The following is a 15572-nucleotide window of genomic DNA, read 5'->3' on the forward strand; positions in this document are numbered from 1 at the left end:
AGCAGGGTGAAGCAGCTACAGCTTCACTCAGTGAGAATTATCACAGTACCTTCACCTACCAATTAAAACCACAGATGTGCTGGGAACAGCAATACCAAAAGGATCTGACACACGGCTTCCAAACTGACTGGTGCCCCCTGCAGCTACCAGACCCATTGATGTCTGTGAATTCTGGTTTATTGGCTTGACACATAGCATCAACTTCAGCTAATAAACAAATCTAGTTCCAGCACATGAGCACTTTCTTTTGTTTTGGTAAGGAAACCACTGAACCTTCAATTACAAACCAGGTGCCCCTATAAACAGATTGATCACTTGTTTTACTGCTGTTTGACCATCATCCTCACACAGTAGATCTTTATGGCATCATTAGGGAAGGAAGTGGATGGGAAACTACTTCATGGCCACTCACCAGGACTGTCCCCTTGCTTCCACTGATGAAATTAAAGGCAGGGAACCCTCTGTGCCCTATCTGTACATGATTGAGAAAGGCAGGAGCATGCTTACAGGTCTGACTGTGGGTTCTGAACATCCAACCTTGACTGAAGCTCGAGTGACATTGCCTTTACACAGCACTAAAAATGGATGGGAACCAGGTGTACAGCTTCAGCTAATAGTAAAAGTCTCCTTCCCTTTCAAGGAAGGAATCAAAAGTAAAGAACAATTTGGCAACCTTACAAATATAGCCCTTTACAAAGAGCTAACTATACAGTCCTTTCCTAAGGTAATAAACTACAAGTCTGGCTGCTTAAATATTGAACCCCCAGTGTTAATAAAGAAAATGAAAATAGCATTTACATTAGAAGTTAACAACAATGCAAATTTGTTGCAGAGAAAACAGGAGCATATATATAAGAGACTTACTGGAATATGTGGCAAAGTGATGGTAACATCATCTCCTTTACCCACTTGGAGATCCCCCTCACAAGACGTATCAATCGATGCTGGCTTAAAATCATCTAAAGAGGAAAACAATTGTGATTACATTTGTTAGAGTCTCCAGAAGCATCAATGTGTCCTGCAAAGAGCCACCATACGTTTACTGTGATTATAGGGAATAGTTAAACACACACTAGTGCCTACAGCAGGGCAGAATAACACACCAGTACATTGTCACTACATGTAGCAACTCCGTCATGTGGTGGTACCATATTCTGAGCTTCCTTTTTAAAATAGAAATAAAGTTGTAGATCTCGTGTTTGAACACCAAAGCAGCCTTCTCCAAACCCCAGGCTTTGAGTGGCACTTGGTTTTACAGGCAAGTGTAAAACTGTACCAATCAAACTCAAAAGAGTAACAACTTCCAAAACCCTGGGCTCTGCTTAGCTCTTGCCAATTGCAAGCCTGAGGACTCCTCTGTGACAAACACTAATTTAATGACAGTTGTGGAGGCTGGTAAACTGGCTGAGAAGCTGACTACAGTCCCCTTGAAGGACAGTCCTTAAGCAACAACCTCTTGGCCATGATGAGGAAAAAGCTTCCCCCAGAATGCATTATTGCCATATTGATATTGCCATATGTTGATTCTATGTATCCTATTGGCCCTTCCCTTTTGTTCCACCCCTGTGCCCTCCTGTCATTCGTTCTGATGTTCTGCCCCACCCCTTGCTACCCCTATATAAACCCTGCTCCCTGGACCCTTTTCTGGCAGGAGCTCAATAAAGCCCCTCTGTGGAACCCCATATGAAGACTCTGTCCCTTCCACCCAGGATGTCTTTTTAAAGACACTTCTCTGGGAAGGTCACAGCACTCTCACCACCTCTGCCTGCCATGACAGCTGTAGCTCTGAGTGGCACTTGCTTTTACAGGCAAGTGTAAAACTGTACCAATCAAACTCAAAAGAGTAACAACTTCCAAAACCCTGGGCTCTGCTTAGCTCTTGCCAATTGCAACCCTGAGGACTCCTCTGTGACAAACACCAATTTAATGACACACACTTATTTAGTCTTACTGATATTTCAGTAATTTCTTTAATGGCCATTTTGCCTCCACAGTAGTGCTAAAAGCTCCACATGGGTGGAGGAGATCTCAGCTCTCACTTCTGAGCAAAGAGAGAGGTGCTGATCTTACTTCAGCAGCTTCATGCTGCTCCAGAGCCACTGTGAACAGAAAGGATCAGTAAGGGGAGGCACTGTACTGGCTTTAAACTTACACTTGTTTTAGGTATTTATGCATTGTTGTACAATGCTTTGTCTCTCAACCAAGGCACTTCTGTTTAATGTATTAATTTGAACTAAGAACACTTTAAATTAAAAGTATTTTCCCCTCATTACTCTGTTGTGCTGGTAAGCCATACAATAACAGGAAAAAAAAAACCTATCAGAAGCTCTAATATCTTGAGAGAGGATTTAGACAAACTGAAATAAAATCACACAGCTATAGGCTAGTTTGCCTTATGTTTGTTTTTATAAGAAGCCTGCATTCAACTCTAGCATCCCTGCATCTGAAGAGGTGCAATTATATTAACGATTGAGGCTTTTAATTACTGTATTAGTTATGAAATTAATACCTCAGAACAAATTTGAAATATAATTCCACTATGGAAAACACATTTGCAGGAGAAAAACTCCAAACCCTGGCTTGTAATAAATTCTCATTAAGAGGATGTTAATATTTAATTGAGTTTTACTTTGACAGCACAACAAGCAGAATCAGACACACTTGACTTAATCCTCATGCCTTAACTGCCAGATCAAATCATAGCCTTCAATTTCAATTGCTCATCTGAGCAATCTGTTTCTAGCTATTGTTTCCCACCTACTTTATGTGCAAGCTTGCTAAATAAAATAAACCAGCTGTACAAGAGAGAGCGTCTTTGCCAAAACGGGATCAAGAGTTCCAACAGCACAGTCACCAACTTAAAAGGAATATCACTACCAGACTTCTTTCTTAGGCACAGCAATATAGTTACTTTAAACAAACACTCAATTAATTGTTTTCATTTTGTTAGCACGTGCCTGCATAATGTTCATGTAGATGGAGAGCACATATTTCCCTCCAAATATACCCACAGCTCTTTTCCCAAAAATCAGATGTTTCAAGATGTGTTTTTCAAGGATAATCCAGTTTTATCAGTACAAGAATGAAGTATCTTAAGAAGGCTGAAACAAATGCAGCCTACAAAATCCTCTCTTTGTAGTTTGTGTGAAGAGGATTATGGCAATAATATGTTTGGAACCCAGAGAAATCATTCCAGAACAACAGGGGAAAAATATACCAAGACAATGAAGAAATCTCATTTAAAAGTCACAGATAGAAAATAGAGCATTCAGAAAGACCTTCTGAAATAAAACTGCATTATTCCAGTTATAGTCTGAAGACCTTTGGCTTTGCAATCCCATAGGAAACTGGTTATTGAAGCACTTTCCATTCTAGAAATCCAGTATATTTCCACCTGGATATAGTTTGGGTTTAATTCACACAGGATTAGGCACTTGGGTGACCAGTATCACTGAAACTACTATTTGTGATGTATGAATATGGGCAATGAGACCAGGCCTGTATTTGTGCACCATAAGCCAAAATATCCTACTGTTTTTTGTACAAATTCCTCACTTTCACAAAAACTACTAAATTATAAGTTTAGTAGTCTTTATAGTTACTCTTGATGGTTTACCAGTCATTTTAGTAATAAAAACTGGACTTGTTTTGCTCAGATTTCTTGCCCCACAGAATTCAAGTACGGTAATACAATGAGTTCCTCTTCAAAACAATCTACCTCAGGATTTATCTTGCATTTATTAGGAATTACTGTATGTGTCTGAGTCCCTTCTGCTTGCTTTCCTGGCATACTGATTTATTCCAGCTGGCTGGAGCCGGGACAGCCAGGGAGAGCTCCTCTGGGATACACATTGCTTCATCAGGCAAACACCCAGCTACAAACCCAACTCTGGATGCTCGGGCTGCCTCTCCAGGCCGGGCCTGCGTGGCACCTGTCCTGCAGTTCATTGCCACAAAGAGAAAAAAACAAGGCGGCAAAGCCACCCCTTACGGAGGGAACTCTTCATGCTTCCGAGCGATTAATGGCAAACTTTCTAAAGCTGTTCCTTCGCCATGGCCTGCCTCGCTCAAAACCCCTCCCCGCCAGCATCCACCTTCCCCTTCCTCCCGGCGGGACCCCTCTGTGGGGAAACACTCGTGGGGAGGAAAGACGGGCGCTGAGGGAGCGGGAAAGGGGGAGACGGGTGTGGAGGGACAGCGGGGAACGGCAGGGAGCAGGGCGCTGAAGGGGACAGCAGGGAAGGGGGAGACGGGCGATGAGGGGGCAGGAGGGGAGCGGGTAAGAAAGTGGGGACGGAGCGGGGACGGAGCCCCGCGATGGCGGGGCGAGGGGGGCGAGGGGAGCAGCGGGGTGGGCGCGGCAGAAGGAGCAGCGCAGCCGGGGGACGGGACGCGAGCGGGGAGGAAGAGGCGGCCGCGGGGGAGGCGCTCACAGCGGATGGTGTGGAAGGAGGCCTTGGGCCGCCGCTCGAAGCTCTCGCCCAGCTGCAGCGGGTGCTCCTCCTTGTCCAGCAACGAGTTCGCCGAGCCGTTCATGGCCCCGCTCCCGGCCCGGCCGGTCCCTTCCCTCTCCTCCGTGCGCTGCCGCCCGGCGTCCTCCCGGAAATTCTTGGCTTTCCCTTCCGGGAACCCTCTCCGGGGCTGGCGGCGGGTACGGCGGGGCGAGGCGGGCGCCCGGGGCCGGGCTGGGGCTGCTGCCCCGGGGAGGGTCCCGGGGGAGGTGGGAGCCCGGCGCTCCCCGCCCTCGGTAGGGCAGGGCAGGCGGGTTTTCCTTCCCTTCCCTGCCGGGGTATCCAAGCCCCGGCTACGCTGGGGCAGGAGCTGCTGGAGGGAAGCCGGTTCCGCGTGGGGGGACCGGAGGATCACACGGAGGTGTTACATGTTTGTGGGTTTAGCTCTGGATTAAACACCTTTAAAAGGCTCTTTAGCCTAAGCATGGGCTGTTGCGACTGAGTTTATCATCGCGCTGCCTTCCCACCGCAGCAGAGGCGTCACTGAAAGGACCGGCTCGCGTTTGGTTGTTTGCATGTGCACTCCTTCTGTGATGAAATAATGAAGCGTGTCTGGGATATGGGCGTCTGTAGAATGTTGCTAATTAAGTTTTTGTTTGCTTGTTTTGATGATATGCTCTTCTTGAAGAGACATCCTTTCGAAGGGGTCTCTTCGTAACCTCTTGCGCTGTTCTTGGAGGAAAAGAGGGTGTGTCTGTGACAATGGACGAAGTTCTGACAGTTCTTCATTTGCACGCTTCCGTATTTTGTGTTTGTGTCATGATGTAACAATGTATATATCATGACAGCATCATATATAACATGTACATGCAATCCATGATATGTGTCATAGAACGTATTTTATCATAAGATAAAATACGTAAGTGAAGTAGTACTCTTGTTTGTTTGTTTGTTTTAGGGTGTGTGTTGTTGTGGTTTTGTCATTTCCTTTTTGGTAAATTGACCCCAATGCCTGGCTCCGGGCACTGGTGTACACGAGTGCTGTGTGTTTCCTACCTGGGCTTCCCTGCGAGTTACTGGGCCATGCAGGATTTGATTGCCATGTTCCATCATCCAGGATCTGCATGTTTATGACAACGCAGGTGTCAGAACCAGTTTAACATCAGAGAAAATGTTTGATTCCCTTCCCAGCCTGTGTGAAGGTCTTTTTATTAACTTGTGAACGTAAAACCACCTGTGATTGTTAAAACCAGTGGGAATCCTCAGAGGAGGCAGTGGGATGAACGCTGGCACAGGCCAGCTCTGGGCATTTTGGCCACAGTACTGGTTTTGTTCCCTTCCTTAGGTGATATGTTATAAATGCTGTTGTTTTCACTAGATTTTTCTCACAGAGCTGAGAGCAGGAAGGAGAAATGCTAATATGAATACACTTTGTTTCATTAATTTGGATGTGACTCTTAAATGTCATCTGTTCTTAATTACCTTTTTTTTTCTGAAATGTTCGAAGTGAGGTTAATGAGAAACAAAGCCTTTGCTTTTCTTCTCAAGTCTCTTTTAGTGAAAATAAAGTTAGAGCTGCACCCTTTTTCTTGTTGGGTTTCTAGAATGCAGAGGGAAGACCAGGAGACTCTGAAGTATCCTCTTTAACTTTGACATCAGTGTGGTGTTGTATACATTTCTTAGCTTAGATGAAGGTTTTCTGAAATTAAGAGAAATCTGGTGAGATGTAAGTCCATCAAGTAGGACAGATCATTAAAGTTGTGGTAAGTACATACTGTAATTATTTCTCATTTTTAATTCTGCTTCTAGATCCTTGCTTATTTGACCTAAATTAAGTGATGGAATCATACACTAAAGAAAAAAAATCATCCTTGGGTCTTTGGTGTTCATGTTTGTGTGAAAGAATCTAAGATGCTTCAAGAAAAGGTGTCAGCAAATTGCTTAAATATAGTACCAACATCTACTGAAGATGATGCTTTCCAGAAAAAGGGCCATAGTGCTCGAGTCCTTAGCCCAGAAGAAGCAGAAAAACTGGCGAAAGATCAGGTTTTGGTATCTGAGTTCAAACAGCTAAAACTGGAGAAAGAGGCACAGAAGAACTGGGATCTGTTTTACAAAAGAAACAGTACGAACTTCTTCAAGGACAGACATTGGACAACCAGAGAGTTTCAAGAGTTAAAGGCATGTCGTGAGGTGAGATCTGTACAGTTCTGCTGTAAAAGACGGGATTGATTGTTTCCAATCAGTTGTTTCCAGGGGAGTTAATAATACTTAGAGCAAAGCCATTTGACTAAGAGCTGCCACATGTAAAGTTTGCAGTGCCCTGTGTGTTTTCTTCTAATAAAAAAGATAACTTCTCAGAATCACATGCATCAGTTTAGTTCCAGTTTATATTTGGCCCTTACTGGATGGGGGTGCTGTTCATAGCATCCTGGATGCTGAGAGTGCAGTCTAGAATATTTGGTTTTCGAGTCCTAAAGTAGACAGCTTGTCTCTGTGTGTGCAGGCTGGTGCACTTCAGTACACTGCTTTAGAGAAAAGCATCCAGAACTGCAGGCTGAACACAGTTAAAGGGAATAGTCAGATGCATCTGTTGTTCCTTGCAGCTGAGTGAAAGACAAGACAGAAATAGCACAAGTCTGTTGATTACTTAGGAGATAGATGACTGAAGAAATATTAATATGTTCTAAAATGATTTCTAATTTTGTGGAAATTCAGGATGTCTGGGTTTTAATGTCAGATTATGCAGTGGCTGTCTACTTTAGTTTTTTTGAAGAATCATAATTAAAATTGATTATAGCTTTTAAAAACTGGTTGAACAGTGCCTCTGCTCATGTGATGAGAAAACAAAAATGATGTTTTGTCTTGTATTGCTTCCTCCCCAGTTTGCAGATCAAAAGCTGTCCATTCTGGAAGCAGGCTGCGGGGTTGGGAACTGCTTGTTTCCACTCTTAGAAGAAGATAAGAATATTTTTGCATATGCCTGTGATTTCTCTCCTAGAGCTGTTGAGTTTGTGAAGGTTGGTGTGATATTTGGAACTTCTTTTAGAGTGTTTTTTAGAAGCTTCTAAAATTACAAATGACTGTAACAACAGACTTCTCTTGGCTTCCTTTTTGTAGGAAGGGTGGGATATGCTTTGCCAAAAAAATTGAGACTGATGCATTTCTGTGGAGATCCTATGTAAGAAGCCAAATCATTGCTCCAGACTTGGCTTTTCAGTGTCAAATTAGAGCATTATGGTGTATTACATGAATGATTTATGAAGATAGTTTTTTTTTTGGGTGCACTACTATGTCTCTGCTGACTGTGCAGTAAAAGCAAAATTTCGTTTGTCATGGAAGCTTGCCCTTAATAGAGGGAGTCCCAAGGAGAACCTTAAAAACAAGTCTGGGAATTATTGTTAAAGGGATTTGTAACCTGATTAGGAGTAGGTATGTTTACACTTAGTTATGGGCACTGCAGTCCAAAGTGGAGCCTTGCAGCAGGGCTGGTGGGAGCTTTGGGCATTAAAAGTCTTTATGAAGTTTGTAATCACAGGTAAATTTCCATATATCTGTTAACTGAAAGCATTGTGACCAAGAACCACAAGACACAGCATTTATCATGTGAAAGATGGGAAGAAAAATGCCTGTGGCAAACAGAAGAGGACAGCAGCTCCCTGGGATGCTGTGGCTACACCCCAAGATGAGGTTGGGCTGAGCCTGTGCCCTGGGTTTTGGATGATTTAAGGGCATCTGCCTCCACAGCTCTTGCTGAATTTATTTTTTTTTTGCCAAGACTGTGTTTTCTTTTTTTTTTTTTCCATAGCAAAACTGGGGCTAGAGCAGCCCAGGTGCAGATTGTGTGGCAGGAACCCCAACTGTTTGCAATCTACCTGTAGCTCAAAAGCTTTACTTTTATCACCCTGTAATATGTAATTTCTTTCAATAGAGTTTAAGTATTCTTTAAAGAGTAGAAGCAGGGGTAAAACAGAAATTGTATGTTTTCTGAATTGTCTTAATGCACATTCCTTCTCAAATTTGTGGGAACAGGCTATTCTTCTAGTTGTAGTTTCACTACTGTAGTTAGCAGCAAAGAATTTCTGATAGCAGTAACCACCTGTTGGAGGTTAATATTATCTTGCCACTCTGTTTTGTGTCTCTCTACTGATTAATTTCGTGAGAATTTTACTTTATTGTAGCAACAAATGCTGCAGTGAAAGCTTGTTCTTTTAATGTCCCTAGAAAAATGCCTTATATAGTACTGAAAGATGCAAAGTGTTCCAGTGTGATCTTACCAAAGATGATCTTCTAGACAATATACCAGCAGATTCCGTGGATGTTGTCACACTTATATTTGTGCTTTCTGCCATTCATCCTGACAAAATGCATCTTGTCCTGAGGAACATTTACAAGGTAAAACTAGCTGATTTTACGGCCTTTAAAGCACTTTAAAGCACTTTCCTTCTTTTTAGCTCAAAAGTATATTTTTTATCTGAGAAAATTACTCACTTGCAATGGTGATTTTTCATATTATATTCCATGGATGTATTTTGTTAGTTCACTGAGTAGGCAGGACTAAAATATGTTTTACAATTTCCTTTTTTTTTTCTTCTGGTATTGTGAGATTGTTTGGATTGAGGCCTAATTCATGCCATCAGTGTAACAAAAATATACATAATATATGGCCTTAATGTACTTGAAAGGGGCTTACAGGAATTATGGAGAGAGATTTCTACAAGAAAGAGCATGTAGTGGCAAGGAAGGGGGAATGGCTTCAAACTGAGAGTGGGTTTAGATTAGGTGGTAGGAAGAAATTCTTTAGGGAGGTGCTGGAACAGGTTGCCCAGAGAGGCTGTGGATGCCCTCCTTCTGGAAGGGTTCAAGGCCAGGAGAGATGGGGCTCTGAGCAACCTGATCTGGTGGAAGTTATCCCTGTCCGTGGCAGGGGGGTTGGAACCAGGTGATCTTTCAGGCCCCTTCCATCCCAGGCCACTCTCTGACTCTGTGATTTTAAAGCTGTGACTTGGGCTGTATGCTATGAATAATGTTTATATATTGCAGAGCTGTCTGTGTTCATAAGGTGTGAATGATAGTGAGCCAAAATTAACTTCCAGAGATCCAGTGACCTGCAGTTAGGATGTTGCTGTTATTATGAAACATATTTGACCTGTGGTGATTTAACAGTGGAGTGGTCAGAAGTCAGCATTAGAGAGACTCACCCCTCTAAGCTGTCTTTGTTAGTTGGCAGACTAGGACAGGCCCACCCAAAGGGTGATTTAAACAACCTGAACTGTGACTGTTCTGAATTTTCCTGAGATATTGACATATTTTTTTCCTATTGCATATGTGTGTATAATAAGTCTTGTGTTTCCTGATAATTATTTGGTTTATTATCAGCAGTTTGAAAAAGGAAAATTAGGAGGTTTTTTTGTATATCTCCAGCTGTTTTCCAAAATCAGGATTGGTTCTTACCTCATATAAGTATTTAGATACCTAAAATCAGTGTGGGCAATGACCATGTATTTATAATTTCTAAACTCCTTATGGCTTCCTTTCTTTACCAAAAAGCAATGTTAAAAATCCATTTTGCACTTTGCTAAAATGGTTTCTTATTTATTTCGCAACGTATTGCAACATGTTTCTTTCTTCCATGAAGAAAGAAATGTCACAATATCGCAAATTTTATTGTTAACCATTAAACAAAATCAGGTGCTGAACAGGATACTAGCCAATAGAAAAAAATTCCCTGATGGGAATTTTTGTTAAACTGTGTATTTTCTTATTTTCTCTGTGTTTTAAGAGTGTTGCTAATTGCTAAGTTGCTAATTTAGCTGATCAGCACCCATATAGGTATTCTAAAACTAATTATAGTCTTTTATTCATAGGGGAATATTTTTAAGAGTCAATCCAGTTTTTGCACCACCTTTTTGTGGCACAGGGAATAAATTGTATATGTGTCTATAGATGTAGATATCTATCTCACTGTTGTATTGACTATGTTAGCCTACATTCTCTTAGTTACTTGTGTCTGTATGTGTACACAAATACATATACCTATGTATGACTAAATCTGTTTATTAAAGCCTGTGTGTATTATGTGACAGGTGTTAAAACCAGGCAAGTGTGTCCTGTTCCGAGACTACGGCCTGTATGATCATGCAATGCTCAGGTTTAAATCAGGCAGCAAACTTGGGGAAAACTTTTATGTCAGACAAGATGGGACAAGGTCGTATTTTTTTACTCAAGGTAAGACATGTTGTAGAGTGCTTTCTTTTCTGTGCATCTTCTGTTCAGACTTTCTCCAGCAAACTGCCAACATGCCCATGGAAGTTTTATTTTGTGTGGATGAACTGTTAAATTGTGGTTTATTTCATTTACCATCCTTTTTGGGAAGAAGCAGTTATTTAGACTGGCAGAACTTCATGGAGCACTTTCTTGTTTATAAGCTTGTTGTATGTGCTGTAATTCTCCAAGAGCAGGAGTTTCTGAATTAGCTGAATTTCATTCAGATTTGTTACCTAAGGGGAAAAGGGCTGTGTTCAGTAAGAGAATTAATCACCTTCATGAAGCAAGGAAGCAGTTCTTTTGGTGTCATTTTTTTGTGCAGGTGAGCAGGATGAGGTCTATTGACTTCTAAAAGCAGAACCACGACTGCGGCACTGAGAAGCTCGTGCACAAATCCTGCTGGGATAGCACTGTCTAGCTGTGGTCACTGTCTTCTAGGGTTTGGTTTTTAGTGAAGACAATGCAAAAAACCATCTCCATGTGATACAGTATTTAGTTTTTGTTCAGTGCTCATAATGGTTTAGGAGGAAGGGTACTTGTTGCAGTTTACTGGTGGAGAATTTGAAGCACAGAGACATGAAGGAATTGCTTAGACTCTCACAATGAATTGGGTTTACAGCTTGGCTATAGCTTCTAACTCCCAATTCCTCATGCTAAACTCACTACTCTCCCCATCACTTGTAAGCATTGTGTAACAAGAGCTGTGAATTTATTTATGTGGGGTACTTTGTTCTTAAGTCTAAAGCAAGATACAGCTGCTGAAGAGACCGATTTGGAGCCAAGTAAATGTTATTCATATTTTATGCCATAACATATTGACTAATTGCTTCTGATACATAAAAACCATTAATCTTGTCTGAGCTCCCCCTATTCTTCATAGGACAATGATGAAATTTAAGATAATGCAGTGCTACAAGTTCATTGAAGCATTTCTAGAACTGTTATTTATTGAGTGATTTTTAGTTCTGTTTAAACAATTAGCTCTTACAAAGAGAATAGATGCTAAAGGGAACAAACAAGAGACTGACCTATCTCTGGAATTTTAAATCTAATTTTTATTGTGTTTTAGAATAGTTTCTGAATGAGAAGTTCCTTGCTAGTATGCATATTTCCCTTGCAAAAAGAATTGAGGTAGGGATGAGGAACAGGAAGGAAGGAGAAAAGAGATAATATATTTTATATGGCTTGTGTCAGCAATTGTTTTTCCTTGGGCTGGTCTGTGACTGTCTCACACATCACCTCTGTTCCCATTTTTAATCATTATGATCTCATTCATTTCACAGATTTTCATATAAACGTTGCTTAATACTTGAGAGTTCTTTTGTTACTGGAGACATGACTCCCATCATTTCCACAGAGGTTGCAACTCTTGCTATTTTTAATTTCTTTAGCACTACTTTGGTACACCAAGTTATTGCTGCATGGGGTGATTTGAATTATACTTGTTTATAATATGGCAGATGGCAACACCAAACTTCTTCCATGGGAAAAAAAAATTCCATTCTTCTACTGTTTGAAATAATATTAAATTTGTGGAGGAATGCATGGTTGTAGTTTTGTATTATGAAATATGTGGAACTTCCTTACAATAAGATTTCAATAGGTCCACAATGGAGTGCTGTTTATTTCTATTTCATTGGTGTGGGTGCCCATTTTACATGAACACAGCATGTTTACAGCCATGATGGGCTTGGGTTGATGTAATCCTGCAGTGCCACCACAGTGGGTGGTCACATCTTCCTCAACACACCATCTCTGGTGGTGCTTCCTGCACCCACATGATCACTGTTTCATCGAGCTAATCCCCCTGAGCAGTGAAAAATTGAATGTCTTTGTTTTCTATCAAGTAACACAAGTTTAGAACAACTTGAATTTACTGTGGAATTGCTGCCTAAGTGAACTGAGGTGCAGGAAAGGAAAGATTATGATTTTTAATTAACATGACACGTCAATAGCATGAGCAGACCTTCCTGCTGCACAGGTCACACTGTTTGTGAGGTGCTTCTGCTTTCCTTAAGGGAAATAGGCTCTGAGTGAAATTTTTTTGTTTATGGAAAATACTTTCAATTCAACTTAGTGGAGTCTTGGTACCACCATATCCTCTCGGCCCTTTTGTCAGTTTTTCTGTTGAGCAATTGCATGGAATGTAAGATGTTATTCTTCCCTGAGCAGAGGTGCATCTGCACAGCTGGAATACCTTTGAAATATTTGTGGTAAGTGATATATTCAGCTAGTGAAGGTCAGCTGCACAGAGGGAAAATGCACTGGTGTCAGTCACAATGAGAATGACAAGGCTTAATAAAAATAAGAGATGTGGCAATTTTTGGAAATTCAACTGAGTAGCTAGCTTAAGCCCCAGTTTTACAAGCTGTTTTGCTTAGGTTGATGTTTCCAAAGGAGATCTTTATTGATTTTTATTCAGCAGTCTGCCCACATAGAACAGCTTGAAATCTGAAGGCCTGTGTGATTTTCATGCTGTAACACATAAGAACATATGCTTATATAAATGCTGTCTGGTGTTTTAAAAATAGCTTAAACATAATATTTCATCTTCTTTTTTTTTATTCTCTTTCAGAGTTCTTATCTCAGCTTTTCAAGGCTGAGGGATATGAGCAAGTGGTCAATGAATATGTGCAGCGAGAAACTGTGAATAGGAAAGAAGACTTGCGTGTTCCAAGAGTTTTTCTTCAAAGCAAGTTTCAAAAGCCTTTCAGGGAGACATGAGTTCTTGCTAATCAGCAACAGCATTGCTTGTTTGAAATGGAAACTAGCACATAAGCTGTGTGCTCATCTTTCTGGTGAACCAAAAATGTTGGCATCCAGTACCTCTTGTTGGTTTCCATCCTAGGATACAAAACATGAATTCTATTTCTAATTCAATTTTAAGACTGTTAAGTGATGCAGGCAACCTGTTGAGCATCTGTATTCCTGCTTCTAAAATAAAACCTGTGCCACATTGTTGGAGGATCATGTAAAGCATATAAATAAACTTCCATTTTTATTAAAAATTATTTTTAAATAAGTATCCTGTGTTTCCTGTCACTTGTGATTTTTGAGGCTTGTTAAAGTTATAGTATTTCATTTACTTTCAGTATTTGTAGGACTTCTGAGTGTACTTTCTCAGATACAGGAGTGAAGCAGACTCAGTGAGCAGTATAGTGTAAGCTGCCTTAATATTTTAATAATGGTATCTTTTTAATATACTCAGCATTTAGATGTGTAAACAAATGTTTATATTCTAAGGCAGATCCTAATTGATCTGATTAGGTCCTAATTTTTCTGATTTCATGCTCAAAGAAGCATGTTGGTGGATAAGGTTGTATTTATCCCTAAATAATTTAAGATGTTCTTCATTTAATGTGCAGAAATATTTGAAGTTTTGCGAGTCAGTTTCTTGTTTGAAACTGAAATCAGCAAGTCAGGAGTATTTCTTTGATATGCAGTGTAGTCAGCTGCTTCTTTCCTAGGCAGAGTATGTGGTTGCTTGACTCAAGCTGTCATTCCACTGGACTTGTGTGTTGTTAGATGACCCAGTCAAACACATCTGATGTGGACCAGAGGTGACTTTTTCCCTCTGTTTATGACATAGGATATAATAATGATTTTTTTCCCCAGGTTCTTAATACTGGGTGTATTGTGCATGAAACGAAAGAAGTAATAATTTTCCAGCCTGAAGCTTAATGTTACAAAGTTAACCAGTCAAATTTTCTTTAACAAATTGGAGCTGCCAAAGGTCTTATTGAGTTTATATGGTTAGAAATAAATTTGCAACAGATCACAAATCTTTGGCCTCAGAGAAAAAAAAAAGCTTAAATCATTCACAATTCTCCTAATGACCCTTTGAGGAGGGTTATTACATGTCATCTCCTTTTTTTTATGGAGAATATTATCCCAGAGATTTATGCATTGCTGGCCCCTGCTGTGCAACCCATTAGCTCTTTCTGCCATGCTAGTAATAAATATCTAGTAACACTTACAGTAAATGAAAAGCTATTGCTAAAAAGAGATATAATGGTGACAGCACTATCCTAATCTGAGTTATCCTTATTTGGTGGCTTTCATCAGCACATGTTCATCTTTATCATGCCAGTTTTGCAATGACTATGTGTAGTCTGAGCTCTGTTGATATTTAGTGGTGCTTGCAGCCTGTAACTCCAAGTGCCTTTCAGGACTGCAGGCTTGTTCCTTTTGGAGTATACAGCACATAAATGAGACTGGAGGAATGCCTTGCATCGTGCCTTATCATGGGGCTGTGTGCTTGTCATCACATGGAAATCCAAGTGCAATGAACTGCTCATCCCCAAAAGGAAATGAGATGTAGGCAAGAATCAAAAATATTAATCAGATGACCTGAGTCAGCCCAACAGACTTGGCTAATAGACTCAGACACTGAGCTCCTTTTTACACTGAACTATTGCCAGAACAATAATTCATGTTTTTGTGTGTGGCTATAGTTTCAATATTTCTGTGTACACTTTTTTGTGTAGCAGCATGTTAAATGGAGTGCAATATTTCTAACTTTTTTGTTATATCTCATTCAGTCTCATTTCCAGGCAGACCTGCAAAATGAAGTAGCATGCTTTAGTGCCCCTGCCAGAAAGATCTTCTGCTATAGTTCTCATAAAGCAGATGTTATTTTGAGATGAATGGTCAGAAAGGTTAATTTAGTTTCTATGACTCTACTTCTGTGAACTTTAAATCATGGCAAATTTTTGTAACTGTGGTAAAGTTTGAGGAAGTTGAATCAGCTTTAAAAAATCCTTGCCTCATCACGTGAGACATAGTAACAGAGATGTAGATGGGGTGCCTGTGGTTGCTGCAGTGCTGACTAAAGGGGATCTACTCCACCAACTC

General features: G+C 40.7%; 2 protein-coding genes across 5 annotated transcripts in view; one reads left to right on the forward strand and one right to left on the reverse strand.

The window, feature by feature from the left end:
* The window catches only part of EAF1 (ELL associated factor 1), a 19070-nt gene extending 14507 nt beyond the window's left edge, over positions 1 to 4563 (reverse strand). The window contains exons 1-2 of the mRNA XM_064704758.1: positions 4434 to 4563; positions 865 to 959 (exon numbers count right to left, since the gene is read on the reverse strand). Of these exons, the coding sequence (XP_064560828.1) occupies positions 865 to 959; positions 4434 to 4536 (198 nt within the window). The 5' untranslated portion in view covers positions 4537 to 4563. The remainder of the gene's footprint in view (positions 1 to 864; positions 960 to 4433) is intronic.
* METTL6 (methyltransferase 6, tRNA N3-cytidine) lies at positions 4513 to 13743 on the forward strand. 4 transcript variants are annotated; one of them, XM_064704754.1, is made up of 6 exons: positions 4513 to 4651; positions 6261 to 6644; positions 7337 to 7471; positions 8676 to 8846; positions 10538 to 10679; positions 13294 to 13743. In XM_064704754.1, the coding sequence occupies exons 2-6, from the start codon at positions 6363 to 6365 to the stop codon at positions 13440 to 13442; spliced, it is 879 nt and encodes a 292-aa protein (XP_064560824.1). In that variant the 5' UTR covers positions 4513 to 4651; positions 6261 to 6362; the 3' UTR covers positions 13443 to 13743. The 4 variants fall into 4 exon arrangements, with proteins under 4 accessions (XP_064560824.1, XP_064560827.1, XP_064560826.1 ...); XM_064704757.1 differs by lacking the exon at positions 4513 to 4651 and adding an exon at positions 4662 to 4747 and having other exon boundaries at positions 13294 to 13563; XM_064704756.1 differs by lacking the exon at positions 4513 to 4651 and adding an exon at positions 4727 to 4885 and having other exon boundaries at positions 13294 to 13721.
* The last annotated feature ends 1829 nt before the right edge of the window (positions 13744 to 15572 follow it).

This window comes from Zonotrichia leucophrys, chromosome 2 (assembly GCF_028769735.1).
Source record: "Zonotrichia leucophrys gambelii isolate GWCS_2022_RI chromosome 2, RI_Zleu_2.0, whole genome shotgun sequence".
Classification (NCBI taxonomy): domain Eukaryota; kingdom Metazoa; phylum Chordata; class Aves; order Passeriformes; family Passerellidae; genus Zonotrichia; species Zonotrichia leucophrys.